Below are 26,777 nucleotides of genomic sequence, written 5' to 3'. Positions count from 1 at the left end.
GTTTAAAAAAAAAAAATCCACAAGGCCTAATTTTGTTAAAACTGGAATAGCACATTGACATTTTAACAGCAGCAATAGTCTTATAAAAATCAACATTAAAAGACATCCAATGAATGACTCCGAATAAATACCTTTATTTGACTGCCTTACAGATCTGATTATACAAACGCCGACACAGAGCTTTGAAATAACAGGACCAATCAGCAAGACGATGGCTGTACATTCTTCATGTGACCCGACCAGAGTTCGACATCTTCTGGCCACACACCGCCCTGCCTACAAAGTCATCGGGTACGTCATTCTGCCCAAGTAAAGCTCACCAGCCTTTTGTAGTTCCTATCTAAGTGTTATGAAGGGAGTTTGGTCAAATGTCAAAAAGTGTGTGTCATTCTAGACTGAAGTCTAATATATATTTTTTTCAACTTTGTAGTGTAGTGTATTTCAGTGAGTGTAGAGCATAGTTTGTTCTTTTTTTGGTTTGCAAATAGAACTTCAACATACAAATAGTTTAAACTTATGTCCTTCATTATCCATTTCACTCTCGCATATACATACACACATTCACACAGGTATGTTTATCCCTTCTTTAAAAAAACAAATGCAAAAAAAACCAAAAACTATAGTTTCAGGCAATATTGTTTCATCTCACTCCCTTCCTCTGCCTAAGTCACTGGCCAAACAATCCTATTATCTAAGTGCAGTTTCTTCAAAATGTCTTTCAGCAGTTTCTACCATTTAAAATAAAAAAAACACGAAGTGAACCATCACAATTAATGGATGGAATAACACCGTCACTATCAGTCTTGCAATGAATCATTTTAAATATCATTCCAGCCATCACCTCCATGTTGGTCCCCCTTACACATGTAACCATTCTTGCATTAACAGTGACCCCCCCCCCCCCCTCCCCTCAGTGTAACAGCCATTTAGGATTTGGAAGGGTGGGGGTAGGTTTTGGAATACGGTACGGAAAGATGGGACAAGTCTTCATGTGGAGGGTGACAGATGATAGGTAGAAAAACTAGGTGTCCACCATTTTTTTTTTCCAGGTGTCAGAGCAGAGGGAGGGAGGGTGGTTGAGGTGGAGGAGAGAAGTAGAACAGGGTGGATTGAAGCGCCCATGGTCTTCATGTGTCTTGGCCGTCGGTGGCGGGGGTCTCGTTGGCATTGGGCAAGTCCAAGTCCGTCTCTCGGTTGGATATGCGGTCTAGCTCCGCCTGTACATCGCTCAGGCCCAGTTTTGAGCCTGCAGCCATAGCAGTAAAAATTAAAAAAAAAAGTCGTTAGAGTTGCTAGGGGGGGGAGGGGGTCACCTCTTCATTCTTCGAGCATGCGTCACTTTATCAGCCAGTGCAATAATTAACCAAATAATTCCAAGTCATTGCGTTGGAGGGATGCACATTTACACATGAAAATAAGAACACCCTCGTTGAATCGGGCAGCAAATTATTAAATATATTTTTTTTAATCACCATTTTAACAAGGTACAATAAAATATATTTTAGTATTCGGGTTGGCCAGCCATATTTGGAATCATGTGTAATGTGTGTGGCACAGGTAATTGCAAACAAATGCAAGGCAACATGCCCTAAAACAATAACACTTTTTTTTTTTTTTTTTATAAGTGCTTAGCTCTACATTTATGCAAATACTGGATTGCTCGCAAAAATGGGTGCAGCTGCGGTTGGCTCCGTCATGCTTGGGTTGTCATAAAAGGCTCAGCAAGGAGACGGGAATATAAATAATAATCGAGCAACGATAATCCAAGATTGTCTTGCTCACACACACCTTATCGGGGCCAACATCCTCTGACTGGGGCACGCACACACACACACATGTGAGTGACGTTAACAGTGATATTGAAGAGCAAAAACGAGGAATGCGGTTAATAAAAACAAAACGATTTTACCGATACAAGAACTGAAGTGGGATGATGTTGCAAAATGTTAGGGATTGGAAGAGAGGAGTGATAAATCAAGTGAAAAATAGGCAGGGATGAGTAATGACAGGATTGTGGGAAGACTGGATGCTCACATAAGCCAAAAGTCATAAAAACCTTCTCACCTGATTTGCGTACTGTCCCTGGCGTGTTGTTGCCACCTCCTGCCGTTCCGGCACCTCCTGTCCCTGCTTTCTTTGTCAGTAGACTGTTGAAGAAGTTAGCCAAGACACCCTCACTGGTTTGACCTGTAAAAAAATTGCATTAAAAAAAAAGAATTTTAACTGCCTCATGGTGGCAGATTTGTCTACCTGATTGTGGCATGGCGTTGGCGACGTTGGCGGCTGCAGAACGGTTGCTTGTCCGCGGAGAACCGCTAGGTGCTCTGCTTGTCGTGTCCTGTGAATGGAATCAGTTGTGGGTCAGATCAAGTAAGGTGGAAAAAAATAAATAAAAGTCCTCTTACCACTGGTCGACCAACAGTAACAGCTGGCTGCTTGGCGAGCAGTGACTACAGAAAATAATCCAAATAATCATTTTAATATTTGTTTACTTTAGCAATATTTAGCACGTTTGCTTACCTGTAATTTTACCAGAAATACTTGGTCATCTTCAGCTTGAATCTCCTTTTCATGGACTATCTGATGGGCGTTAAAAAAAAAACAAAAAAAAACACTTTGCTACTAATACTGAGGAATTCAATATTGATATTATTAAGCTGATACCGCTACCTTTCTGACTGGCGGTTTGACGATCACATCCTCGAAGCCGTCATCTGTCTTTATTGTCTGGAAGTTCTCGTGAAGTATTGCAATCTTCTTTTCATTATCCCAACCTGAGGGACTGACGAAGGGTTAAAAGGGTTATTTTCTTGACCGTTAAATTAAACCCATTGCAGATAAATCAAGAGGAGCAGCGTAACCTTAGTCAATAAGGTCCACACGCACTTACATGAAGACCGCATCTCGTTCCACCACTTGCGCAGGGCAGTGGAATGGAAAGCCGTAAAGTCTGTGGACCAGATATTTATAAAGCACATCGAGGTTCTTCATCTCCTTCACCGATGTGTAAATAAGAGACGCTCCGTCTGTTACCTCTGTCAAGGTTGTTGTTGTTTGGAATCACCCAAAGTAAATGAGATTCAAATTTCAAACCAAGGATACACTGTAGACAGAACTGTCGGATGTGGGATTGGATAAAGTCCAGGTGTTCGTCTCTGTAGTCGTGCTCCTTCTCCAAAGTGCTGATGGCATCACACTACGAGGGGACAGACAAACGGGTTGATGTCAGATAGAGGGCAATGCGGAACTTAGTGAGTAAACATACCTTAGTGCAAACCACCACCATTGGTATGCCCAAGTTGTGTGTGAGTGTGTTGTCTCCTAAAGGCAGCAGCACACTTTCCTCCTCCTCGGCTCTTCTCTGCGAGGTCCCGTCCTCCCCGCTACCTGGCTCTGAGTATTCCTGAAACTGTTTTACAACTACACACAGAAAGTTTTTTGTTATCGTCAGCATTTCATCCAGGGCGGGAATATTTCTCACGTCTGTGCTCGAGCTCCCGCAGCGTTTCCGGAGGGATTCGTAGTTTATCGACGTGTTCCCTGGCGACCGCCGCCCACTTCTGCAGGGAGTCCAGCGCGTTCCACGGCCGCGACATGTCAACCGTTATGACCAGTAACGTGTTGCTGATGGCGTCTACCGGGACGGCGACTCCCTGTAGACCTTTGTGGTACAAGTCTCCGTCTAACACCCATGCGTTACACCTCGTGTGGTCTAAACACAAACATCAAAGTTAGGAGGGGAAGATTGCAGAAAAACATTTTAAGATAAATGAAATAGTATGAGATACCGTCGATGTCGTCATCATGGACATTGATGTAGAGATATTCGAGACCTCGACCTTTCATGTACTCTTCGACTCCTTGTAACTTGGCAACCAGGGTGGTTTTCCCCGAGCCAACTTCCCCTAAACACACAAGGGCACACTTATACATATATATTTTGTGTTTTCAAATCATACATTTACAGCAGATGTTTTCTTATTTTTCAGATCTTTATTGCGGACGTCGCTGGTGCTTATGAAGCGAGAGAAAAAAAATTCACCTTCATTCCAGGTACTAAAAAAAATACATTTTTGCAATTTTATTGTTGTTGTGCTGACAAGGCTGCGTCAACTGTGCTCTGTCCACTCATGCCGACAGAGGAACTCTATGCAGCGCTGATGTTTTGATTAGAACCAAACTTGACTACCATGTCTGCCACGCTGCACATCAATAAACCCGCGCGCCATCCAAGGCAGCGGCTTAGCTTTGCACGAACGTATAGCAGCAAATGTAGGGCGTTTATGTTCACTTTCGAGGTTGGCATCCTCTGCTCAGCATCACTATAGCCACTAGCATGCTACAATGACTTGCACTGCACTCAGGTAATGCACCTGTGTGCAAACCTCAACAGATCGTCACCTTTGACACATCTGATATTTACTCTCAATTCATTTGTATGTAATTTAGTTAATAGGTTGCACAAATACAGTACCCACCCATAACCAGGACATTTTTCCCGGATGGTAGCTTTGATCTTGAATGGGTTGACACTTCGCTCAGGATAGTCGACCTGCAGACATAAGACGCCGATTATCCCACAATTATTTATGATTCATTTATTACATTGAATAACAGGTTGAGTAAGCTCGATCCACTGTCACCAGTCTGGTGCTGATGCTAGCCAGCCTTGTTAGCAGGCGGCTAGCTGTCAAACCAATCTCCTCGCCGGAAGAATTGAGCTTTAGCGTCTCGAGGCATCTCCGTTATTGATGAGCTGTATTTCGAAAGAAATTGCACACGCACCATAAATTCTGCCCGTCATCCTCCTCCGGGTTCTCCAGCGTGGTCTTGGATCCGGTTAAGGTGGAGGATAATAATGCACTCCTCCCAGTAGTCGCCATCTTCGCAGGGTTGTCAACGGAGCAGAGTGCCCGGATGTACCGTTAGCTTAGCTTTAGCCTGGTGCACTGACTGCGCGGTGGGGGCCGGGGCGTGGTCGTACCGCACAAAGATGGGGTGCGCACTCACTCCAAAATCCGGGATGACCTCACCATCAGCGTGACAAAATTGTCCCAACGCACAAAATCATGCAAGTGTTTGCTCGTGCTTTTTTTTGTGTGATCTTTTATGTTGGCTATTGTCCATGTGACCTCATGATAAAGCTTAAAACCCAAATCGTTTGATGCTGCAAAGCCACACATCATAAGCCTCTTCGAAATCGTTTTTTTATGTTTATCACATTTGGCAAACTTGCAGTACATGCATTAAAATAGATAGAGTGACCACAAAGTCTCAGAAATACAGATTATTCCAAAGCACATGTTCACCAGATGTATTTTTCACTATCAGACGCACTGACCTACATTTGCTCCCCAAATTCCAACATGTGTTTCATTAAATTGTAATATTTAGTCACAATACTCCACTCACTCCATTTAATAGCCATTTTGGTTGTCTGTGGGCTACTACTCTGCTCCATAAAACAAAATCTGTGTTGTATTTGTAAAGAATATTTGTTTTTTGGAAAGTGTCTGATGGCAAATGCTGAAAATACAGGGGGAAAAAATTGCTTATAAATATATAGCATACAATGGCCTACTTTATGATCAATCTAAATAGCAGTGCTATATTTGACCAGTTTTAATTCCTCCCCAGAAAACTCATCTTGCTGCTGGAGGCTCCTTTTCTATGGACCACCAACCGGTCTCAGGTGCGCGGTCATTGCTTATTATAAAACCGCTGAAGCGCATCCAAGCCAATCAAATTGGAGAATCGGAAGAAGAAGCAACGCTATCACCCATGTGGCCACTAGATGACGCTGATGCACCGCATTGCCAGTCGAGTGGGGGTCCCTGGATGCTGCGCGCTCCCCGCGGCCCCCCGGTGGACTCAGCGGATTACAAACTCCGGTTAAGTGGCGCACCGCCCCCCTCCTTCTCCCATTTTTCATCCAGAGTGAACTCAGGGAAAGGAGCGCACCCTCGCCGCGCTTGCCCGCTGGGAATTTGAATGCGGTTCTAATTCTTGGTTGTCAGCGGCATCCATCCTCAGCTCTGCAGTGTTGTGGGTGACTGAAATCCTGATAGACAAAAGCGTGCGAGAGGAGGAGGGAAATGGGTCCGGAGACGGCGAGGTAGGTGCCCCCTGATTGTCACATCAGCAGCGTGGAAGTTCTTCGGCTTGCTCCGATCTTCTCTCCAAGTCTCAGTGGGGTGAGTTTTGTGCATAAAAGCTGCCTCTTCTGCATTGTGCATGAAAAGTGTGTTGCATGCTTTGCAAAAAAATTTTGCAACGTATGTACATTTTGTCATCATGTGGTGGAGTTAGATAAAAAAAAAAAAATCCTCTATGTTTAGTGGGCCTTATGTGTATTAAGAATCCGCACAAAACATGAAATTCAAAAGCTGTTGCTTCAATTAGGAAAAAAAAGAGAAGCTCTGTAATCTTTTTTTCACACCACTGCTTGTTTCTTCTCTTTCTTTCATCCTCTTTCACCCCCTTGCCCTCCCGTATGTAATCCTCCCTCACTCCTCCTCATCTCTAACCACTGATACCCATCCTTATAAATCAATTTGGGGTGTCTTGTCAGTCAGCTGAACACGATTTTGTCTTCTCAGTCATGACTATTAACCCACCAAGAGTTCCTTGACACGCTGCCTCTTTAGTAAATCCCACGAAAAGGCAATACCATTGCACCTCGTCCGATAATCAATAAGGGCAATAGCAGTCGACTTGATGCTTCCTGTGACTGAATCATTTATGCCACATCTGTCAGAGGGGCGCGTGCGCCGTCAAAGTTGAATGGGCGTACACAGTCAAGGTAGAGCACTTGATTGATTGGCAGAGTGCGGCGAGAACGAGCGTTGAAGAAACATTACACATCAATTCTGATTTTTAGTTGAAGTACACACCAATATCAGAGGAAGAGGCTTTTTTTTCGAGATAAGAGATGAGTGTTAAGCCCCCTAGTGCCACTGCAATATCATTTTATGTGGGCAAATAAAGTGAGTCAATTTTAGTTTTTATTTTTTTATTTTGACAGAAAATCCCTCGCCTATCGAAAATGAGATTTTTTCCTTCACTTGAACAATTTGTTGTCATCTGTCTGACTCAGTTTTTGTTCTATGGTTATCATTACGTTTTTCACTTTGCTTTCCGCGGCAGCATTACGAAAGCCAAATAAAAAGTGTCAGTTGTCACACATCTGTCCTAAGCTTGCATCCATGTCCGCATGTCACTGAGCCCATTCGGCGCCACTTTGCTAAAAATACTCGGCACCGACCAACACACACAAACCCAAGAAACATGAATTATTGAGGACAAGGGGGGGGGAGTGAGATCCAGGTCAGAGTCAGACCCAGTTCCAAGAGCTTAAGTCCCTAAGGGTGATGTTACCAGACCACCGCATTTATATTCACTTTCCACCATCTACATTAGCACATCTTCAGACCTGTGGTTATCCTTTCGGGTGAGACAAACTGGCTGGAGGCCGCAGAATGGATCTGTGCACTTTTACCCATTTGTCTTCAGCAGCAATAAATTCAATATTGGCTTTAACCAGATGTTAAATTGATCTGACTTGACAAATGTTAGCACATTAACATTTATTAGAGTAATTAAAGGATATTTATGGATAATACTTCAGGGTATTCTAAGAGGGACTTTTTTAAATATTGCAAAATTATCTGGATATTATTCAAATCTGTCCATGCATTCATCTAAAATTGCACTTACATCTGTTCTTCTCTCTCTTCTCTCCTTTTAGCGCGTGATTGCGCATTCACGATGAGTAATATCTATGAGTCTGCAGAGGCCACGCTGGGCTTCATCAGCTCTCCGTGCCTAACCAAAGTGGAGCTTAGAGTGGCCTGTCGGGGAATCTCAGACCGAGACGCCCTCTCCAAACCCGACCCTTGCGTGGTTCTGAAGATGCAGTCTCATGGCCAGTGGTTTGAGGTAAAGTCCATCAAATCCAGTCAATCTTTTGACCCAAGCTGTTTTGGAGATGTTTTCTACTTTCACTTTTAATATTATTGTTGATGTAGCAGGCTTACCTCGACTTTTACAGGAATTAAGCCAAAAAGAAATATGTAGGCTATCAGGACAAAATGGATTCTCATTAACAACAACAACAAAAAATCATACTGCTCAGCACACTTCCGTCTTTCCAGAGAATGAGATGCTACACACACTGCTTCCATGACCTTCACATTGTGCTAATGTGTGTGAGAGAAAACATGCACACAAGTTAACAAAAGCCCAGTAGGCTGATTTATGCTTCTGTTCCTTTCTTCCTTGGGGAGAGGAGAACATTTGAACAATTATATTCTCTGTGTAGTCAAACAGCTAGTTGATAAGTGTGCACAATGTAGCGCTATCTAATTGTATTTGTAACGGCCGCCGTGCCGAGGAGTCGGCCGATTTGCAATCAATGCGCACCGGCAGTGTGCTGGATATTTAATGACATCCTGCCTTTTGTACACTTCTGAGGAACCACAAAATAACACATTAAAAATCCACCACAATAAAAATGGAACACTTGCCGCCATCTCGGAATTGTGTCTAATTGCACCTTTAAGGATATAACGGCCGGTTGTGTACAGTTAAAGTCGATTTATTTGAGCTATGCGTTAAAGTCATGCGGACGTAAATAAAATTCCCATTGAACTGATCTTTTATTTGAGGCATTTTTTGTATCTGCACTAAAGGAGATCATCAATTTTCAAAGCGACAACAGTTTATCACGTCAGTCAGCATTCATGAATGTAAATTCTCATCTTCCGAATAAAGACTATTTAGAAAATGGATGGATGGATATCATGAATAACTGAGATGAGGAAAATAACGAGAATCAGATTTCTATAAATGATTTTATGTGTGTGTCGGAAGGTGGACCGAACGGAGGTGATCCGCAGTAGTAGCAGCCCGGTCTTCTCCAAGATCTTTCTGGTGGATTACTACTTTGAGGAGGTCCAAAGGCTGCGTTTTGAACTTCACGACATCAGCTCGGGCAACAACGGCCTCCGTGATGCTGACTTTCTCGGGGCCATTGAGTGCACCTTGGGACAGGTCAAATGTCAAACCCGATTAGATTTCAGCATAATTTTTCCAATCTTTTCTAATCAGTCTAATGATATTAATATTTTAAATCACATCTAATACAATGCACTATAAAACAAGAGACTCAATTTGCAATTCAGTCCGCTGAGCTTTTTAATCGTGCATCGCACAATTGTGTCCTATTATTGCGGCAATAGGGAGGCAAAGAACGGCAGTGCATGGAATCCCAATGGGATGTTTTTTTGCCTGAAGTCAGCTACTGTCACTAACATTATGGGATAGATGTCCTTGAGCCCTGGCTTGCTGTAGTGGGCCGCTTAAAAGCCAATTTTGTTCAGGAATGTGCACTGAATCTCTTCATTTACATCCTATATAATAAGAGAAAGGGGATCCCGTGCTTTGCTCAAGGGCACATTAGCTGCCGAGTGAAATGGAACCACTCTAGTGACCATATCGTTTTTTTTCATACTACTAATTTATATGTGGTGGTTCCTTCTTAATAGCGGCGCAATCAATATTTAAATGTGTATTTTATGACGGAGTTTCCCTCATTAAACAAGGGCAATTAGAGGGGAAAATCGCTCATTAAAAAAAAAAAAAAAAAGACAGATGACCTAAGCTAATCCTCAGGATATGCTAACTAAGCATCTTAAATTCTGTTTTACCACAAAGACGACCAAACTATAAAATGTGCTTTTTTTTTTGTAGAGAACAAAGCTGGGTTCTTGGATTACTAACACAAGAAAGGAGGAGGATTTTATTTTTCAAGTGTTAGCCAGAGGTTTACTGAAATTGAATAACGTAAAGCCAACAGCCGTTTCAATACAAGTCTTGTAAAGACTTTTTTTTTTTTTTTTCATTGGAGTCACATATTGCTTGATGGTCGTGCAGCGGATAAACACCAGAGGCACAAATCCGTTGCGGGAACATGGTGGCTTACATTGTTTATTTTGTTATTGAAGCAACAACAATATGCTTTTAAGTAATCTGTCAGCCGTTAGCAAAAAAAAAAAAAAAGGCTGCTTTTATTTCCTATAAATTTAAAAAAAATAGTCAATATCTTCTCTATCGCTTTTCAGATCATCTCACAAAGGAAGCTCACCAAATCACTCCTCAAACAAGGAAACACTGCTGGAAAATCTTCCATCATGGTATGACAATCCCATCTCACATTCACGATGACAATCATTGTGATCATTTCCATCCCTCATCTTCTCTCGCTTCACTCCAAAGGTGACGGCGGAGGAGCTGTCCGGTAACGACGACTACGTGGAACTCTCCTTCAGCGCTCGTAAACTCGACGACAAGGTTCGTACCACCTCGTGGGGACTTCCTTGTTGCCGTACAATACATCCAAATCCAATGTTGAATGTAAAAGAGGCCCGCTGAGATATTCGACACCTTGAGTAACCCCTACTATCTCAGGCGCGGAGATAACTATATTAATTTCCAAGCCTCTTGTGCATGCGCACAGGCACAGTCATGAATGACTAATCCAAACACTTTGCGCCTTAGGGGAACTGTAACCAAGGGAGAGGTGGACAATTTAAAGTGAGAGAAATAATGATTGCTTTTAAAGTATGAATGATGATTTATTTTCTACTTTGAAGGACTTCTTCAGCAAGTCAGATCCCTTCCTGGAGATTTTTAGGATAAATGATGACGGGAGTGAGTCTCTTGTACACCGGACAGAGGTATGCTCACAAAAGGGGAGTTAAAGATCAAATCTCTGGTGAGTATTAAAAGTTTGTTTTTTTTGGTGTTGACTGATTTATTCAGACGGTCATGAACAACTTGAGCCCCGTTTGGAAATCCTTCAAAGTTTCCTTCAACACGCTCTGCAGCGGAGACCAGGAAAGAGAGCTAAAGGTGAGTCTGCAATTGTTATTATTTATAGCCGGTCTTTAAAATGGTCAATTTTTTTTTTTTAAATTTATTCTATTTTCACAATTTTTATTGGTTGGACCATTTCCTTTTAGGCACAGGATGCAAATGAGTGTATTCCTAACTTTTTTAACACCATCATTATGAAATCATAAAACAAATACATGCACTTTATATTTTATAACTTTAATTTTCTCTCAGACCATTTGTTGTTGAGAAACAAATCTTTATCGATATCAACACCGGTATCAATCACCCCCTTGTGGTCATTTTACAAATTAGAACATAAATAAAATAAAATTGCTCTATTTGGGATAGGCAGGTCTCTTTTTAAAAAGATTTTTGGGGAAAGTTGCTTTACAGGAATAAGCCAAGAGTTGACATCAGGTCACAATTTCATGTCTCCGTGTTATTTTAGGACCAAGAGAGGCGAGAAAGAGCTCCAACTGCTAAACTTTCACCTTTGCTTGCCAGAATAGATTTGTGTAAACGAGTGTGAGAGTGGACACATCGACTTCCAACGCAATCCTCGGGACCATGAATAAACATGAGCTCGCTCATTAAATATTCAGAGCGTCTTAACTCTGCATGGATCCTGACAGCGGGAAGAAAGGGCTAACGCACACACATAGACGCCATCGGCAACGGTTTCCCGGGCTACCTGTATGAAGTATTGGCGCTATAGTGAGAAATGGCAGGGCGCAGATTTCTATCTCGCCGCCACCGCCTTGGTTTCACCAATGCATAAATTTGTCGCTTTTATCTTTGAGTGTGTTTTTCTACCTCTCATTGTTAAGCTCAGTGAATGAAATTATGTTGTTTTGTTTTTTTTCCTTCTCGCTGAAGTGACACAAATTAGCGTCGAGTGGCGAGTCAAGAACGCAACCAGCAAACATGACACTTTAGGTTCGGCCACTTAAATCGGGAAATAAGAGGATTACCAGTGGTTGATGTTTTCAATCAAGCTTAGTAATTAGTTGTGATTGCTAGTTGTTAGCGTAACCTCAAAAGGTCACAGCGCGCTCTTTGTGTTTTTGCCTTTCGCTACATTCTATCGATTTTTACCACAAAACAAACGTTGCCTTGAGCTACTTTAAAATTAAAGAATGTTTTTTTTTTTTGTGTTAAGCGCACTGTTGGCCTGCTGACTCTTGCTTTTTCTTGCCGATTGCAGCCATTTATCTTGTTCACTGGCTCCTTTGGGAGCACACACACAAACATACCACAACACACACACACACGGAAAACACGGTGTCTCTTAAGCCACATCCCTCTCAGCATCCTCAGATTAATATTTCACCGCTCCATCGCCCCCCCACCAACACCTCGTTATCAATCATTCAACATGGCATTTTCCCGCGCACGTTCGTGTGTGTGTGTGTGTGTGTTACAGTGCACCGTTTGGGACTGGGACTCTAATGGAAAGCATGATTTTATTGGGGAGTTCCAAACCACATTTAAGGAGATGAGGGCAGAGCAGGAGGGCAAGCAGGTGAGAAAAATGATATACATTCGCTAGTAAATATTTGTTTTTTTTCTGTGAGAAGCAAAAAAAAAAAAAACAAGATGGCAGCATTTTGTATGCTGCTCCACTTCACTTTTATAGTGTGAAGGACACGCACAAAAAACATTTTTCAGATCAATTCAGGGACACAGATGCTACTCAAGGATTTTCTTTGAGCCTCATCATCAAATTGCACTTTGTTGATTTCGGAGTGACTTTTTAGATACGAAATAAAAAATGTGTTAGTCACAAAGGCAAATTCTTATACAACATGAAAATCACAAAATGTTTTTTAAATCATTTTTATCCTTCGGCCCTATTCAGTGGGAATGCATCAATCCGAAATATCAGATGAAAAAGAAGAACTACAGAAACTCCGGAGTCGTCTTTCTTAACCACTGTAAGGTAAACTGCTTTTTATTAACATCGTCTATCAATTGATTTACTCCATCGCTGGTCACTTTCGTCCGACGCGGTTATTTTATTTAACAACCTCGATAATAACCAAACAGCTGGACTATTTTTTTTTTCCACCGGTATAAATCACAACCACCCTATCCAGCAAACGAATGAACGTCGCTATACTTTCCTCCGAGTGCAACCGGTTGATTTCTCCTAAAACATATTTCCCTTGACAGATCATCAAAATGTATTCGTTCTTGGATTATATCATGGGAGGCTGTCAAATCCAGTTCACTGTGAGTTCCGTCAAATCGAATCCAAGCGCTCGTGCTGCCGCCGTACTTTATGTATGCTCGTGCACGTGTGTGTGTGTGTGTGTGTCCCAGGTGGCAATAGACTTCACAGCATCCAATGGGGATCCACGAAACAGCTGCTCCCTCCATTACATCCACCCCTACCAACCCAATGAGTATCTCAAAGCTTTAGTAGCCGTGGGGGAGATCTGCCAAGACTATGACAGGTACAGCCAGCACTCCAACCATTCACCTCATTTAGAGACACACACGCCACAAAATTATTAATTCCAACTCCTTTCATCTTATTTTCTCTTTCTTCATCTCTCCAGCGATAAAATGTTCCCAGCTTTTGGTTTTGGAGCTTTAATACCGCCTGACTTTAAGGTAGGTGGCCTGCGTGTGTTTGCGTATAAAGTTTTTGTTGCAAACGTAACCGTTTTCTCTGCCCCGCGTGAAGGTGTCACACGATTTCGCCGTGAACTTCGATGAAGACAACCCCGAATGCGCCGGTGAGATGTTCAGTCGCAATCGACCGTACTTGGCTTTTCTAGCCACATTCATTCATCACCAGATGGAAATAGTTCCGATGTCACTTCCTCGGAAAGTCGAGCCAATTTTTCTCCTCTTCTATCTCACGCACACACATCCAACTGGGGAGATTTGTCACTATGCAGCACCAGTATTTCAAACGAGAAGACACAGAGAGAAATAACACTCATCTGTATGTGTGAAAAGGGCTTCTGTTCTCTTCTCTGCACATTGTTGCTTTCTCGCTGTGAGCTTGGATGTGCTATCATTGGTTTATGAGGATTAAAAAAAAAACTCCTGTCATCTTGCAGTGTAGCATAATCACACGAGAAGAATGTATTTGTATGCCTGCCGCAGGGATCCAAGGTGTGGTTGAGGCCTACCAGAATTGTCTTCCCAAGATTCAACTATACGGACCCACTAATATCGCACCGATCATCCAAAAAGTAGCCTCGTCCGCCTCTGAGGAGATGCACACCAAAGAGGCCATGGTGAGAAAAAAATAAATTTCGTATTCTTCATAGTCACTGTGTTTACCTACATCTCTGCTTTGCCTCTCCACATCCCTTCCCCGCCATAGGAATATTTCATCCTCCTCATTCTGACAGATGGCGTCATCACCGACATGGCCGACACGCGGGAAGCCATCGTGCACGCCTCCCACCTCCCCATGTCCGTCATCATCGTCGGCGTGGGCAACGCCGACTTCACCGACATGCAGATTTTGGACGGCGACGACGGCATCCTGCGTTCTCCCAAGGGCGAGCCCGTCCTCCGAGACATCGTCCAGTTTGTCCCCTTCAAGGATTTCAAGCATGTGGGTGTCTCCTTTACTCTCAGCAAAGTATAAGGATGATCAAATGTGGTGAGCGGGCGTGATAATAAGCACATCAGTGAGCTGGCATTGATTTAGTCAGGCTTTGACAGGCTCTGTTTGACTAAATTTGTCACGCTAAGTTGACTCTGTGGCAGGTTGAGAAATCAACCAATTACGTTCAAAGCAAACAGGGAGTGTGCATCTACTGGATGGCGACTCAATAAACATGGAAAGTTTGAACGTATTGATAACAGGATGTGCAGGCGGTCGAAATAAACAGTCGGAGGTGGCGGCATGGTCGGTTGGAGCGTGGGTGGGCGTATTGGCGGAGGAGAGGGTCAACAAGAGAGTGGAGCTAATGACAAAAGGGAGCAAGGGAGTGTGTGACAGAGGTGGAGAGGTGATTTTCTGCTCTGTCGTTTCTTTTCAGAGGAGATTAAGAGGAGCGAGCAAGTGTGTGACAGGCGAAGTTGGATGTAGCAGGTAGGAAGGAGTGGAGCGCCAGTAGGGATAGGGGAGGGGGGGAAGTAGAGGGGGTGGACATTGATGGTGCATTGTCTCGGGGAATTATGTTGAGATAGTGAGCAAGAAACTGGGACGTGTGTGCCAATCGGAAAACTTAAGCCTGTTGTAAATGTTTGCCTTTTGTCATTTACAGCGGTGAGATAAAAACTTTCCCCGAGAGGGGTACATTAAATTTACATCAACGTGACGCAACTTCAAAATGGCAGCCAGCTTTCAGCTCAAATCCAATCTTTGATCCAATCCGCTGGGTCAATATAATTAACCCATCCTCGGGTAAACGTAATCCTCAAGTCCACAACTATCCAGCAGTCGGGACGGAAAACAGCTCAGCATTTTTAAGTCTATATTGGCTTTATGGCAATACTGCCCCCTGGTGGCTAAAGCATGCACACTAGAAGGAGCAGCCCAATGTCCATTGAAATGAACAAAATAAAAAGCTCATTTAAGGAGTACAATGCGTTCAAATGTAGGGAATAAAATTAAAAACAGAAGTTCACTTTCCTTATTATAAAGTGAGCCCTTTTTATATGTCAACAAAGCCCCAGAGGACCCTACGTTGACGTTTTCGGGTTCCCCCGTACAAGCTTGTCTGATCACGTCAGTCTCACTATGCTCGGCCTATGACAGCATCAGGCTCAACAGTGAATTCCAGCCTGCAAGAGTCACGCATGGCCAGTGATGCGAAAGTCTTCTTAACTTATTCCGTTTCCTCCTCTCTCTCTTTCTGTCTGTATTGGCAGGCGTCCCCAGCTGCCCTGGCGAAAAGTGTTCTGGCAGAAGTCCCGAACCAGGTGGTGGATTACTATAACGCTAAAGGCATCAAACCCAAATGTATGTCGGACTATGAGTCAATGAGGACCTTCAGTCCCTGACAATGGACTTGCTATCTAATATGTTTACACTAAAATGCAAATGTGCATTCATGTAAATACATAGACATTTGTCTAGCTCAGAGAAATAGCTTGTTCTGGTAAACTAATTTGACTATTGCATGTTCGGCCATGATGGCATTAACTTGGGAATCAATACTAGCTTACAGTTCTTTATAGGAAACGAGTTTACTGAACCAGCATGCAGACCTCAGCCAACGTAAAGAAATGACACGATACCTTATTTGGATAACTCGCAAGTGTGATGAATGTATTCTGAAAATTAGCATTGCACTTTGTATTTACTATTTACATACATATTAGTTTCCCTGTTTGTGTTTTTGCATTAATGCATGATTAATTCTGCTTGCAAATCCCTCATAGAGGCTTGCTGGTTATGAAATAAAGTATTTCTGTCATTTCATGGGCTGTTTTTTTTCTACATGATTCTTTCTGAGGCATAAATATGGATTAATTGTAATAATTTCTTAATAATCTTCCTAAATTGTAAAGAGTTTTGCAGGGATAGATAGATGTGTGTTGTAGACACTAATCTGTGAACTGTTTTCCCTGTAAACTGCATGTTGATTATAATAAAGGCACTTTGGTTTTCTCATTTGGTGCAGTTTTCAGCGTGCATGAAAGTGTTTCAAGTGTCAAATCGATCCACTCTGCAAATGAACACACAAAGAGATGTCGGGTGGCGCAGATGTCTCATAGTGGAGAATTTAATGAACTCAGCTGAGGAGAGTTTATCAATGCAATGGGAATTGCAACTGTTATTATATATTTCATGTCTTATTTAACGACATACTTTCAAGTAAAAAATTGAAGGGGAGGGAAAAATAGGTTCTGCAATTTGTTTGCTTTTGATTGTTTCAGCCCCTTTGGCACCATGTCTCTGAGCACATTGAATACACTGAATGGAATGACTATTTACGTAATATGCAACCCTCTTGTGAGCTATTGACGATAGAATTCATACCTCTTTCTCGCTCGTAGGCGGCCCCAAGTTGCCAGTGGCACACGGCTGCACAGACTTTGTTTAGATACACAAACTGCAATGGTCCATGGACATTTGGGCTTGTTGCAATTCTCTATCCCTCTCTCACTGTGAAAAATGGATAGAATCATTTCACTGTCTTTATTATTGGAAACAGAGCAAGAAAAGGGTCGCACCTGCAATTGGGTCAGTCAATACTCTCAGTATACTCAACACATTTTTCTTAAATGACAACCTCAAAACCCAAGACACACTATACATGACCTTGAGATGTTATTGTACAAAGTCATATGAGTTTTGAGATTGATACTTTATGTGGGTTAAGACAAGAATGACCTGTAATGTAAACAAGGTCACCTAAAGCTGTTTCACAAAACAACACGATGTAATTCTATGTAATAATAATAATAATAATAATAATAATAATAATAATAATAATAATAATAATAATAATAATAATAATAATAATAATAACCTGAGCAATGTAACACACTCGACATAAAAGAAAAAATATATAATAAAAGACGAAAGAATGGCTTTATTAAATGTAATTTCATTTTTATAGTTATTCTTTTTCGGGGGAGTATTTTCCTTGGGTGGAACCTTTGTCAGGCAAGCGTTGCACAGGGGAATTTTCTACTGAAGTACCGGAAATACACGGGGTGACATTTGGAACAAGACAACATTGGCGACATGTGAATCCATGCTAATGCAACTAATTAGTTGAATTGTGAACGTTTCTTCTTCTATTTTTTTACATATTTATATTACAAAGAATATAACGACATGGCGGTGTGGGGTTGCCGACTTCTTCAGCGGGGTACTCGTCTGGTTGCTTTCCGAGCAACAACTGAAAGGTGGCTAATGCTAACTGCTTTACTTTCTATTTATTGACTAGTGAGTAGTGACTATGTTGTTATTTTATATGTTGCCGTACATATTTGCCTTCAATTGCCTGGTAAGCAGCGTTTTATTGCAGTTTTAATTTGCATCAGTGTCGGACTGCACTGCTTTATTCCGAGTTTACATATTCATATAACAGTAATTGAGGGGTCATGTTTTGAAACATATATAACTAACTATGTCTCCTGGTCTAGCTCCATTCAATCGCTAACTTGTGTCAGGACTTTGAAGTCGGTAACATGGTTCGACGAGCACCTCACAGAAGAGAACCAACAATACTTAAGGAGGGAAGCAGCCAAGGAATTCAGACAACAGACTGCAGACAAGCTCAACCCACTAAAAGATGAGCCTTGGCAGCGACATGAATGGACAGAAGGTGGGGGTCTTGATTTAAAAAAAAACAAACATCTAGTTTCCTTCTATGTGTTTTTTATGTGTGTCTTTTTTTGGTATCTGTTTTTTTAGGGAGTCGAAGAGTTGGGTTGGTAGCTGTGAAATTGGGGATGGCTCCTCTGTGGACAAAAACTGGAGAAAGGCATGTTGTCACGATGCTGCAGGTATTTTGGAGTTGCTATTATTCAACCAACATTTCTCGACAACCTGTTGTGTTGTAAATTTCTTTTCCTTCTTCAGATTCAGGATTGCCATGTCATACAGCACATACCTAAAGAAGAATTTGACGGAAACACCGCTGCTCTGATTGTAGGAGGCAAAAATGTATCGCCATTCCAAGTAAGACATTTTTGTTATAATAAAAAATGCACGGAAATAAAACAAGATTGTAGCTCCTATTGTGACTCACCATGTATTTTTTTTTTTTTTTATGACACTGCCCCTGCAGTCAGGGAATCATAGTCATCCCCTCGATGTGCGTGTGTGTATTTGTTTGTGTGCGTGTCTTTATACCCAGTGTATCATCTCGAGTAAAAGTAATTGAAGCGCAATAGATTTTACAGCCCCTTTGTCTCACCAACGCTGACAGCCACCATTCATCTGGATGCTGCCTTTGACGATCCTAATAAACTTGAAGGTGACTCAGAGCCACTTATTAGAGCAACGGCAAGCAGTGACAGCAATTTATTGAACTCGCCGCTTCCCCCCCCCGAGGAAACGTTATGGTGTTTAAAGTCGCTCCTTCACGGATGCCTTGTTGTTTGACATCTCGTCGTCACCCGGGTTTTGAATTCTTCTCGCACTGAAGTCGGAGGCCGAGTTTGTCGGAGTGAAACGTAGTTGGCAGGCTGATTCTCAGGCAACAGAAGGGGAGAGAGCGTTTTGGAAGGACGGGAGGGGGCTGAGGAGAACGTGAGGAAATGTCAAACACTTTGCCAAGTGTGTCTGCGTGTGTGTGTGTGTGCGCGCGCAACTTGGCTCCCGCACGGTCCTAACAGGCCCGCTGTCAGATTTCAAATGCCAGCATCTGACTGCTGCTCACTGCTGGTTCTTCTTCATTGCTTTATTCCACCCACCTCTCTTTGGCTGTCTTAATATTCCCTTTTTTCTATCCACCTGACTGACAGAGATCTGAAAAGCGAGTGGAGATGTTCATGAATGCGGGAGTGCCTCCAAAGCAGAAAATCACCATCTTTAAAGTCTCAGACAACGCTATCATTAAACCTGGTATCCAATTTCTTACTGCCGTTTTAATTGCACTGCTACTTTCCAGTAATGCCAAATGTGTGTATTTGTGTGGCCAGGCACTCCTCTGTACGCTGCACATTTCCGTCCAGGCCAATATGTGGACGTCACAGCCAAATCGTAAGTTCTGAACTTTCCTCCTTGGCTCCTTGCACCCATTTTTTCCCCCCCACGCATCTTATTTTGCATTCATTGCTGCTGGGAAGTCACACGTTTGTGTGTCACACTTAGCCCACAAGTAGGGCTGATCAATTAATCCAATTCAAATCGACTTGGCAGTGTTGTAGAATACAAATTTCCCATTTGAACTGTCAAATTAAACAAAAAGAACGGCACTTTGTTTATTTACGAGGTAAAACAACCGCATAGTTTGGCCATTCAGTCCGCAAGGCTTCTCTGTTGCAGTGCTGTTTCCATGGCAACACATGTCAAAAGGAAATATAACAGTCTTTGCAGTCTTGTATTCTTTATCCTCTGCAAAGAACAACAAATATTGGCCATTCTCATAAGCGGTTCAAGGAACAGTATGTTGTGCTGTCTCGCTTATACTGCCCTCAGGTGGCCAAAGTGAGCACAGCAGGAATATAAGCACTATTTTTTTTGTTTTATAAAGTACCTTTTCCTCAATAAAATGCCCATTACAACAATATTTGTTTTTCTTGGTGGGACAGCTGGAATGGATTCACGGCACTTCCATCCATGAAGCATTATTGAGAGGCATTCCAAAACATTTTATTTTTTTAAACGTCCGACTTCACAAGTGTATTTAATGCAGCAGCGTGTGTGTAAACCCAATATGTGTGTGTGTGTGCTTGTGTGTAGTATTGGTAAAGGCTTTCAGGGGGTGATGAAGCGTTGGGGATTCAAAGGTCAGCCAGCAAGCCACGGACAAACAAAAACTCATCGCAGACCCGGAGCTTCCGGACCCGGAGGAGTAAGACACACGCACACACCCAAACACCACCCTTGAAATAAACAGTTGGGCTTTTATAATCCGTTAATATGCACATGGATCTGCTCTCAGGATCCAGCCAAGGTTTTTAAGGGGAAAAAGATGCCAGGGAGAATGGGCAACATTTACATCACGGCTTCTGGACTGAAGGTGTACACATACACACGCACGAAATAAATAAAAATAAGGGCCGCTTCGACCTTGAGCACCCGTGATGGCAATTTCCGTGCAATAATTTTCTCATTTGTCCGCCCCCTGTGACACCCCCTTCCAGATATGGAGAGTCAATACCAAGCACAATGTGCTGTATGTTAACGGCTCCGTCCCTGGCCACAGGAACTGCTTACTGAAGGTAAAAAAATAATCACGTCTTTAAAGTGAACTTTGAAAACAGTGGTCGACCGCCGCACGGAGACCGGTGACCTTGCACCTGTTTAAAGTGCATGTCACCTGTGATGCATCCTCATTGACACTGTGCTATATCAGCATTGTACGCGCGTGTGTGGGGTAGCAGGGGGGGGGGGGGGGGGTGCGCACTTTAATGATCTTAGTGATATCCACACCATCCATCTCCATACTCGGCGGGCTGGGCTCATCACGCTTGTGCGTGCACAGCCTATTATTTGTTTTGCGGACAAGCAATAATGAATACAAATGCGCTTAGCTTTTCACCTCGTCTTCTAAAGCGCGCGTACGCACCCACCTCCACCTGAACACACTTCAGATTACATTATCCCAACGGGCTCCATGTGCAGTTTAATAACATTTGATATTCCGTTGGGCACTCGTGTCGCTGGCATGTTTTAAAATTAAAATTGCATCTATTACCCAAGGACTTTTTTCCCCTGTGCTTTTCCATTTTTTTTTGCAACCTACATTTATCACAGCAGGGATGGAATTCACACCTACTCGCAATTTGGGGAAAATCTGAGATAACACAAATGTTCAGAAATATGAATCACAATTCAGATGTGTCTGTGTGTTCTGTTCCAGGTGAGGGATTCAAATCTGCCCACCAGGTCGTCCACTTTGCGCAGCCCTCCTTTCCCTACCTTCTTCATGGAGGAGGAAGGCGACCTTCCCGAAGACCTCTACGACGAGGACATGTTCATTCACACCGAGGAATCATTATCGCTCACCTGACTACACACGCACGCCCCTTAATGAAATTGTGAGCCTCCAATAAAGTGTAACTCGGTTAAAGCTCTTGGAGTTTTCCTGTGAAACCATGGCAACTAGAAGTGATGTCACGAGAGGATCCCCTTCGCAGCGAGAGAGAGAAGAAAAGAAAGAGAGGAGCATAATAGCAGCAAAGGTGCAAGCATTGACAAATGGGGCCAGGGGATTATTTGTTCTCTTTTACAGAGAGCCGAGTGAAGCAAATGCAGACAGGAAGAAAACGGTACGACTGTGTAGAAGCCATGGAAGTCAGCACAAAAGAGTTATAAACAGAAAGGCCAAAGGTGAGCCATGGGGAGGGGCGGAGGCTGACAAAGGTTTGACATTTGTGCTTAAGAGGATAAACGAGGACATTTATGTTGCAGCAGGAGGCGACCGGTGCTTAGGTGGGTTTGTGTTCAGCAGTATTAAAATGAGAAACCATCCTGCTGTGACCCTGGTACTTCCTCCCTTGCACTGTGGGGACCCATCAAATGAGAACCATGGCTTCTAAATTATGCTCAAACACTTGCACTCTATTCATGGCAATATTATTCATCACAAAAGTAATCCTCATAATTTGTTTTTCACTTATATCAAACGGTATGTAAAGAACAAAGTAGCTCCATTCTACTGGGCTTTATTCTAAAATAATTTAAAGAAAGCAACAATTTTTGCCTTTTTTTTGGGCTTCAATATACTGAACATTGTGATGCTCATTCTTGGCCACATGGGGGCAGTATACATAGAGACGGTTACTCTTTGCAGAAGATAAAGAATACATGACTAATTATCTGTCGAGATGAGTTGCTCCACTGGTCATATCCAAATATATTTTGCTTATAGGATTATGAATCCAATGCATTATTGTTATTGTAGCATGTTGCTAATCATGTTTGTCGGCCTTGTCATTCAAGGCCGAAACTAATTTGTGCAATTCTTGTTTGATTTGTGTTTAGTTTGCGGTGAACTTCAACCCGAAGAGGCAGGAAACAGCTTGAAGCCAATCTTTTGTCTGTCATGGATCGCTTGTATTGCACAGGTACAGCATATAATCACGCTCCTGTTGGGAGGGGCGGGGGGGGGGGGGGGGGGAGCACTGTCAGTGCTTGTTTTTGTTCGTTCATCCAGAACAACACTTGAGGCCAGGTGTCAGTGAAAGATAATCGAAGTCATAGTTCATTCCGGAAATGTTTTGACAAGAGGTGAGGTTGCAAGTTCTTTCACCCTAAGCTCATCGTTATCTCTGCGCCAGGAATCGAAAACGCACTCGTCCAAAACTGTCGTTCGTAAATCCATTGGAAATGTCTGAAAATCCAAACTCTTATTGATCGTCATTAATTAAGATGCTCTTAGTTCTACTGTGCACAAATTAAATTCTTGATTTATTTGATTTATTTATTACGAAAAGAGTAAAACAGCTGAAACATCCCGGTCCATCAATGTCTTGTAATTTACTAAGTACTTTTTTTCTCCGAATGCAAACAATTTAGAGGCAAATTACTTGGACTTCAGACCGAGGGTCTTTTGGATTTTGACATGATGGATCTGGCCCCCGCCTTCCGCTGGCTGGACAAGCGAGCGGTTTGATTTCCATTAGTAATGAGCTTGCACAAAGACAACACGGGCGAACGTTTAATGTCTAAGCAAGCAAAGATTGCTCGGCACCCATTGGACCGACACACACGAGATTCAGTCCCTGCGTATGTGATATGAATTATTGATTGTGTTATTTGAGGGACAGCTGCCTTCTCCAGCACATTAACTTCCTCAATCAGACGTGCGGTCGCGAAGGCAGCCGCAGTTGAGTAGCGGGAAAATATTCAAATGAAGGAATTGTTCACGCAATTTCACACTGACTCGTAAACAGCTAGCACTTTGGTGGCTAGCTTACGCAACACCCAGGTTCTGATGATTTCAAGAACCGGCCCCCGGGGCCTCACGTGTGACACCTGTGTTGGAATATCACCACACGCCTTTAAGCTTTACTCCCGGTGGTCTCGCTGTGCACGGCTCCTCCCTTGCATGAACATCCGCGTCCCTCGGGTGTGTCGGCCCCTCTCTGAGTGACGTCCCATCCCTTTCCGCCTTTGTAAATTTGGGCTGCAGCACAGCTGGGTGAGACCCAGCGGGTGTTCCTCCATCTCCACGTATGGGTGACCTTATGGAAAGCGCCCACTTTCTGTCTTATCCCACTTGCTCTCCATCATGATTAGAGGTAGGACTTATGAGGTATCTCCATGGCAACACAGTAAGAAGCTCTTACTTACTCCTCACTTCTTCACCTCATCTCCTTTTTTGCACTTTGAAGGCTAATTGAGGAGATTCTTCAAGCAAGGTCACGCATGCTTCCTTCCTCACTTGACTTCCAGTAAAGGTGTCCCATTTCTCAGCTTTTGGATGATCAGTAGTGCAAAAGCGCCTCACAGTTGTCAAGGTCTCAAATAACATCCATTAAGCTAACTATATAACCTTTCGCTAATTTGTAGGGGGGGTGTTTAAATGAGCCGTGTTGTGATTAGAAGGGAAATGTCAGTGGTTTTTCAACCGGAAATCTTCACCGCAAGAATGTAACCGCGGGGTGTTGAAGTCAATCAATACTGAAACCAAGCAAGAAGGCGGAAGGAGAGAGAGAGGAGGAGACCGGAAAGGTGAACAATGGAGACATCAGATGGAAAAGGACGTTCTCTGGGTCACATTGTGTTTCCTCTGTGTGACCTTTGACACTCAATGAAGCAGCTTCATTGGGGCAAAAGAATTAGGACATGTCAATTATTTCTTCACCTGTCCAAATACGTGTGTATGCCAGAAGTATTTTAAAATTGAAGCATTACAAAATAGGTTCGGAGTCATTATTGCATTAATAATACGTAAAGTGGATATCAAAAGTCTTCACACCCCTATTCAATGCCAGCTTAAAAAAAAAAAAAAAAAATCTACCATCGATGTAATGGGGTCTTAATAATTGACTATTCGCTCAGACATTTAATGGCCAAGTATTATGGAGATAATTGCTGAAAATATCAATAATATTCAAACACATCTCAAAGATAGAAAAACAAATTTTAGAGGGGCCGCAGTGATGAAATATGACAGCCTGTCGATGGGTAGTCATTTGGGTGAAGCCACCCTTTAAGCTGGTGTGTCTGAACAACAGAACACACTTCCTTTTGTGCTCTCACACCATGACATTTCCCCACCTCAATAGAAAGGCCACACAAAAGAAACATCACAAAGAATAGAAAAAATTGACTTTTTTTCTCCCCCCATATGATATTTTATAATGTTGCTACGCTTGACAGAAGAAAAATAAAGTATACAAGAAAATCACAGCTGTGTGTTGTTGCATCGGGACAACAAAATTGAAATCTCAACGCCGGTCAAAGAGTGAATTGAAATGCTTTCAAAGCTGTCAAGACTTTTTCTAGGTCTCGCGGTGCAAGACTGCAACCTAGTGGTTCTTAACCATACTCTGGTTTTCAGGCAAAGGGGGACCAGAGAGGTTGTCCAGGGTAACGTGTCACAGGAGGCGATGGAAAAAAACATCCAGTCACTCTATGGAAGGATTCATCTCGTCGAGCGTAAGTATTTTTATTATCAGAGGAAAACCAATTGTGCTTGTGTGAGAAACCATAAAATGATTATTTATAGAGTAGAACAAGGGTTCATATTTTCTGCCATGTAAGGCCCTTGAAGCGATAGAGTCCACTTCGGCTGACGCCGACCTATTTATAAAGACGGAGATTGACAGGAAGGACAACATCACCTTCACCCGATCCATTTAGGAACGCAGGGTGCTCTTCTCCAACAAGTAAATCAAAGGAGAGAAGTGTGCAGGCCCAATGAGGCCTGCAGCGATGTCAATATGGCCGAAGTGGCAAATATGTGAGATGATTTATTCAAAGTGAATAAAGAAACTGACGTGTCTGTGACCGAAGATGGCGGATTCACGTCCTGAACACGAAAGAGGAATTAATCACAAGCCTGACATTATGAATAATTTATCAAATGCTCAGGAACAGCAAGACTGTGTAGGAGTTTGAGCAGTTCTATTACGTCTTTGTACTGAACCTTATATTATTTTATAACCTGGACAAAAAATGAACAAAAATTAATAAATTGGTGGTTCTCAATTTTTTTTAACCTTAAATACTTGACAGTCCAACTATCACCATAATAATAAACATTAAAATACTGGAGCATAGATTATATTTCCAAAATTGGAATATCAAAATAAAAGGACGTCAGATTATACTTAAAACAATCATATTAAAAGAAAGAACTAATTATAAGAAAAAATTGTGATGTATTTGGTATCAATGGCCTTCTCTGTAATTAAATTTAATTTATTGCTTAAGCCTCTATCGTGCAGATATAATGTGCTGTGAGTATGAATACATTTATTTAGTTTAGACATGCAGATAAAATGAAAATATAAGAATATGGCTGCTTTCGGAAAAAAATAAATCATCTTGTTGCAATGCATAATATATCCGCAAGGTGGCAGCAAAGCCTCTTAAACTATTGAGGAGTTGTCTTTTGTACCACCCCATTTGAAACAAAAGAATCACCTGTTTTTAATATTATCTATTTATTGGGAAATCAAAAACATGTCAAATGTACCAAAACGTGAAATACTACTAATAAAAAAACGTTGTATTGATATAACTAAAACTACTTTCATAAAAATGTACTGACATTGGCACCAGATTAGGAAAACTTGTTCACACTTGACGGGTCATCTTGTGCTTATTCTGTTAAGTTTTGACCTGAGTTTTATTCAAGATGGTGAAAATGATTTGTACTTAATCCTTTTCAATTTAATTGTAAAGTTAAGGTGGATGGTGCATAGTTGACCCAGTTCCACCCATTTGTGTATTGTTATATTCTATGAGCCTAATGAAGGTTAGAGTCCTAATGGATAATGTTTACATTAGTCATGACACGTTTGAGCATTTATTCGATATCCTTAATATCCATCTTAAGTCGTCAATAGTGAACCTTGACAAATACTTCTGCAATATTTGGCAGCTAGCCATCCATCAATAGAGTGAAAAAAAATAATACAAACAAAAATAAATAATTAAAAAATGACTGTGAATCATTTTTTCTCAAAAGTCTTTAAGACATTTTTATCCCACTTTTTATGACTACTAAAGTTTTATTGATTCATTTTGTCATTAGAGGATCTAGCTGGATCGAATAAATGCTCAAACGGATTTATATTTGTGCATTTGACTGGATGAGTAAGACACG

General features: G+C 42.1%; 3 protein-coding genes across 4 annotated transcripts; 2 read left to right on the top strand and 1 right to left on the bottom strand.

The window, feature by feature from the left end:
* Positions 1 to 114: 114 nt before the first annotated feature.
* On the bottom strand, positions 115 to 5,025 carry dync1li1 (dynein, cytoplasmic 1, light intermediate chain 1). Its single transcript, XM_049751682.2, has 13 exons — positions 4,786 to 5,025; positions 4,479 to 4,552; positions 3,789 to 3,905; positions 3,482 to 3,712; positions 3,266 to 3,420; positions 3,103 to 3,196; positions 2,891 to 3,026; positions 2,671 to 2,782; positions 2,521 to 2,580; positions 2,406 to 2,450; positions 2,251 to 2,338; positions 2,065 to 2,187; positions 115 to 1,246 (listed from the first exon to the last, which is right to left on the bottom strand). Exons 1-13 carry the CDS (start codon positions 4,881 to 4,883, stop codon positions 1,128 to 1,130), a joined length of 1,452 nt encoding a protein of 483 aa, XP_049607639.1. The 5' UTR covers positions 4,884 to 5,025; the 3' UTR covers positions 115 to 1,127.
* Positions 153 to 16,483, top strand: cpne4b (copine IVb). Of its 2 annotated transcripts, none has more exons than XM_049751681.1 (19): positions 153 to 291; positions 3,990 to 4,053; positions 5,638 to 5,692; positions 5,937 to 6,194; positions 7,748 to 7,938; positions 8,872 to 9,051; positions 10,122 to 10,193; positions 10,276 to 10,350; positions 10,653 to 10,736; positions 10,822 to 10,911; positions 12,320 to 12,418; positions 12,755 to 12,835; positions 13,069 to 13,128; positions 13,219 to 13,352; positions 13,458 to 13,512; positions 13,586 to 13,637; positions 14,014 to 14,147; positions 14,237 to 14,473; positions 15,739 to 16,483. In XM_049751681.1, exons 5-19 carry the CDS (start codon positions 7,768 to 7,770, stop codon positions 15,868 to 15,870), a joined length of 1,656 nt encoding a protein of 551 aa, XP_049607638.1. In that variant the 5' UTR covers positions 153 to 291; positions 3,990 to 4,053; positions 5,638 to 5,692; positions 5,937 to 6,194; positions 7,748 to 7,767; the 3' UTR covers positions 15,871 to 16,483. The 2 variants fall into 2 exon arrangements, with proteins under 2 accessions (XP_049607638.1, XP_049607637.1); XM_049751680.1 differs by having other exon boundaries at positions 5,795 to 6,194.
* Positions 16,484 to 17,500: 1,017 nt separating this feature from the next.
* Positions 17,501 to 21,566, top strand: mrpl3 (mitochondrial ribosomal protein L3). The gene is made up of 10 exons (XM_049750757.1): positions 17,501 to 17,727; positions 17,968 to 18,149; positions 18,239 to 18,330; positions 18,407 to 18,505; positions 19,294 to 19,393; positions 19,471 to 19,531; positions 20,234 to 20,345; positions 20,436 to 20,513; positions 20,638 to 20,715; positions 21,357 to 21,566. The coding sequence occupies exons 1-10, from the start codon at positions 17,657 to 17,659 to the stop codon at positions 21,504 to 21,506; spliced, it is 1,023 nt and encodes a 340-aa protein (XP_049606714.1). The 5' UTR covers positions 17,501 to 17,656; the 3' UTR covers positions 21,507 to 21,566.
* The last annotated feature ends 5,211 nt before the right edge of the window (positions 21,567 to 26,777 follow it).

The sequence above is a fragment of the Syngnathus scovelli genome, chromosome 19, assembly GCF_024217435.2.
Source record: "Syngnathus scovelli strain Florida chromosome 19, RoL_Ssco_1.2, whole genome shotgun sequence".
In the NCBI taxonomy this organism is placed as follows: domain Eukaryota; kingdom Metazoa; phylum Chordata; class Actinopteri; order Syngnathiformes; family Syngnathidae; genus Syngnathus; species Syngnathus scovelli.
The sequence above is the reverse complement of the archived record's forward strand: the minus strand, read 5'-3'. Positions and strand labels throughout refer to the sequence as shown.

Excerpts from the sequence above, each read along its gene's own strand:
- dync1li1 (XM_049751682.2), bottom strand. The coding sequence starts at position 4,883 with ATGGCGACTACTGGGAGGAGTGCATTATTATCCTCCACCTTAACCGGA. Across the intron at positions 3,713-3,788 it reads CCATGATGACGACATCGACG|ACCACACGAGGTGTAACGCA; the intron begins GTATCTCATACT and ends GTTTGTGTTTAG. Across the intron at positions 2,581-2,670 it reads TCAAACCGCCAGTCAGAAAG|ATAGTCCATGAAAAGGAGAT; the intron begins GTAGCGGTATCA and ends AACGCCCATCAG.
- mrpl3 (XM_049750757.1), top strand. The coding sequence starts at position 17,657 with ATGGCGGTGTGGGGTTGCCGACTTCTTCAGCGGGGTACTCGTCTGGTT. Across the intron at positions 18,506-19,293 it reads AAAATGTATCGCCATTCCAA|AGATCTGAAAAGCGAGTGGA; the intron begins GTAAGACATTTT and ends CCTGACTGACAG. Across the intron at positions 19,532-20,233 it reads GTGGACGTCACAGCCAAATC|TATTGGTAAAGGCTTTCAGG; the intron begins GTAAGTTCTGAA and ends GCTTGTGTGTAG.
- cpne4b (XM_049751681.1), top strand. The coding sequence starts at position 7,768 with ATGAGTAATATCTATGAGTCTGCAGAGGCCACGCTGGGCTTCATCAGC. Across the intron at positions 9,052-10,121 it reads TTGAGTGCACCTTGGGACAG|ATCATCTCACAAAGGAAGCT; the intron begins GTCAAATGTCAA and ends ATCGCTTTTCAG. Across the intron at positions 10,737-10,821 it reads CTCTTGTACACCGGACAGAG|ACGGTCATGAACAACTTGAG; the intron begins GTATGCTCACAA and ends TGATTTATTCAG.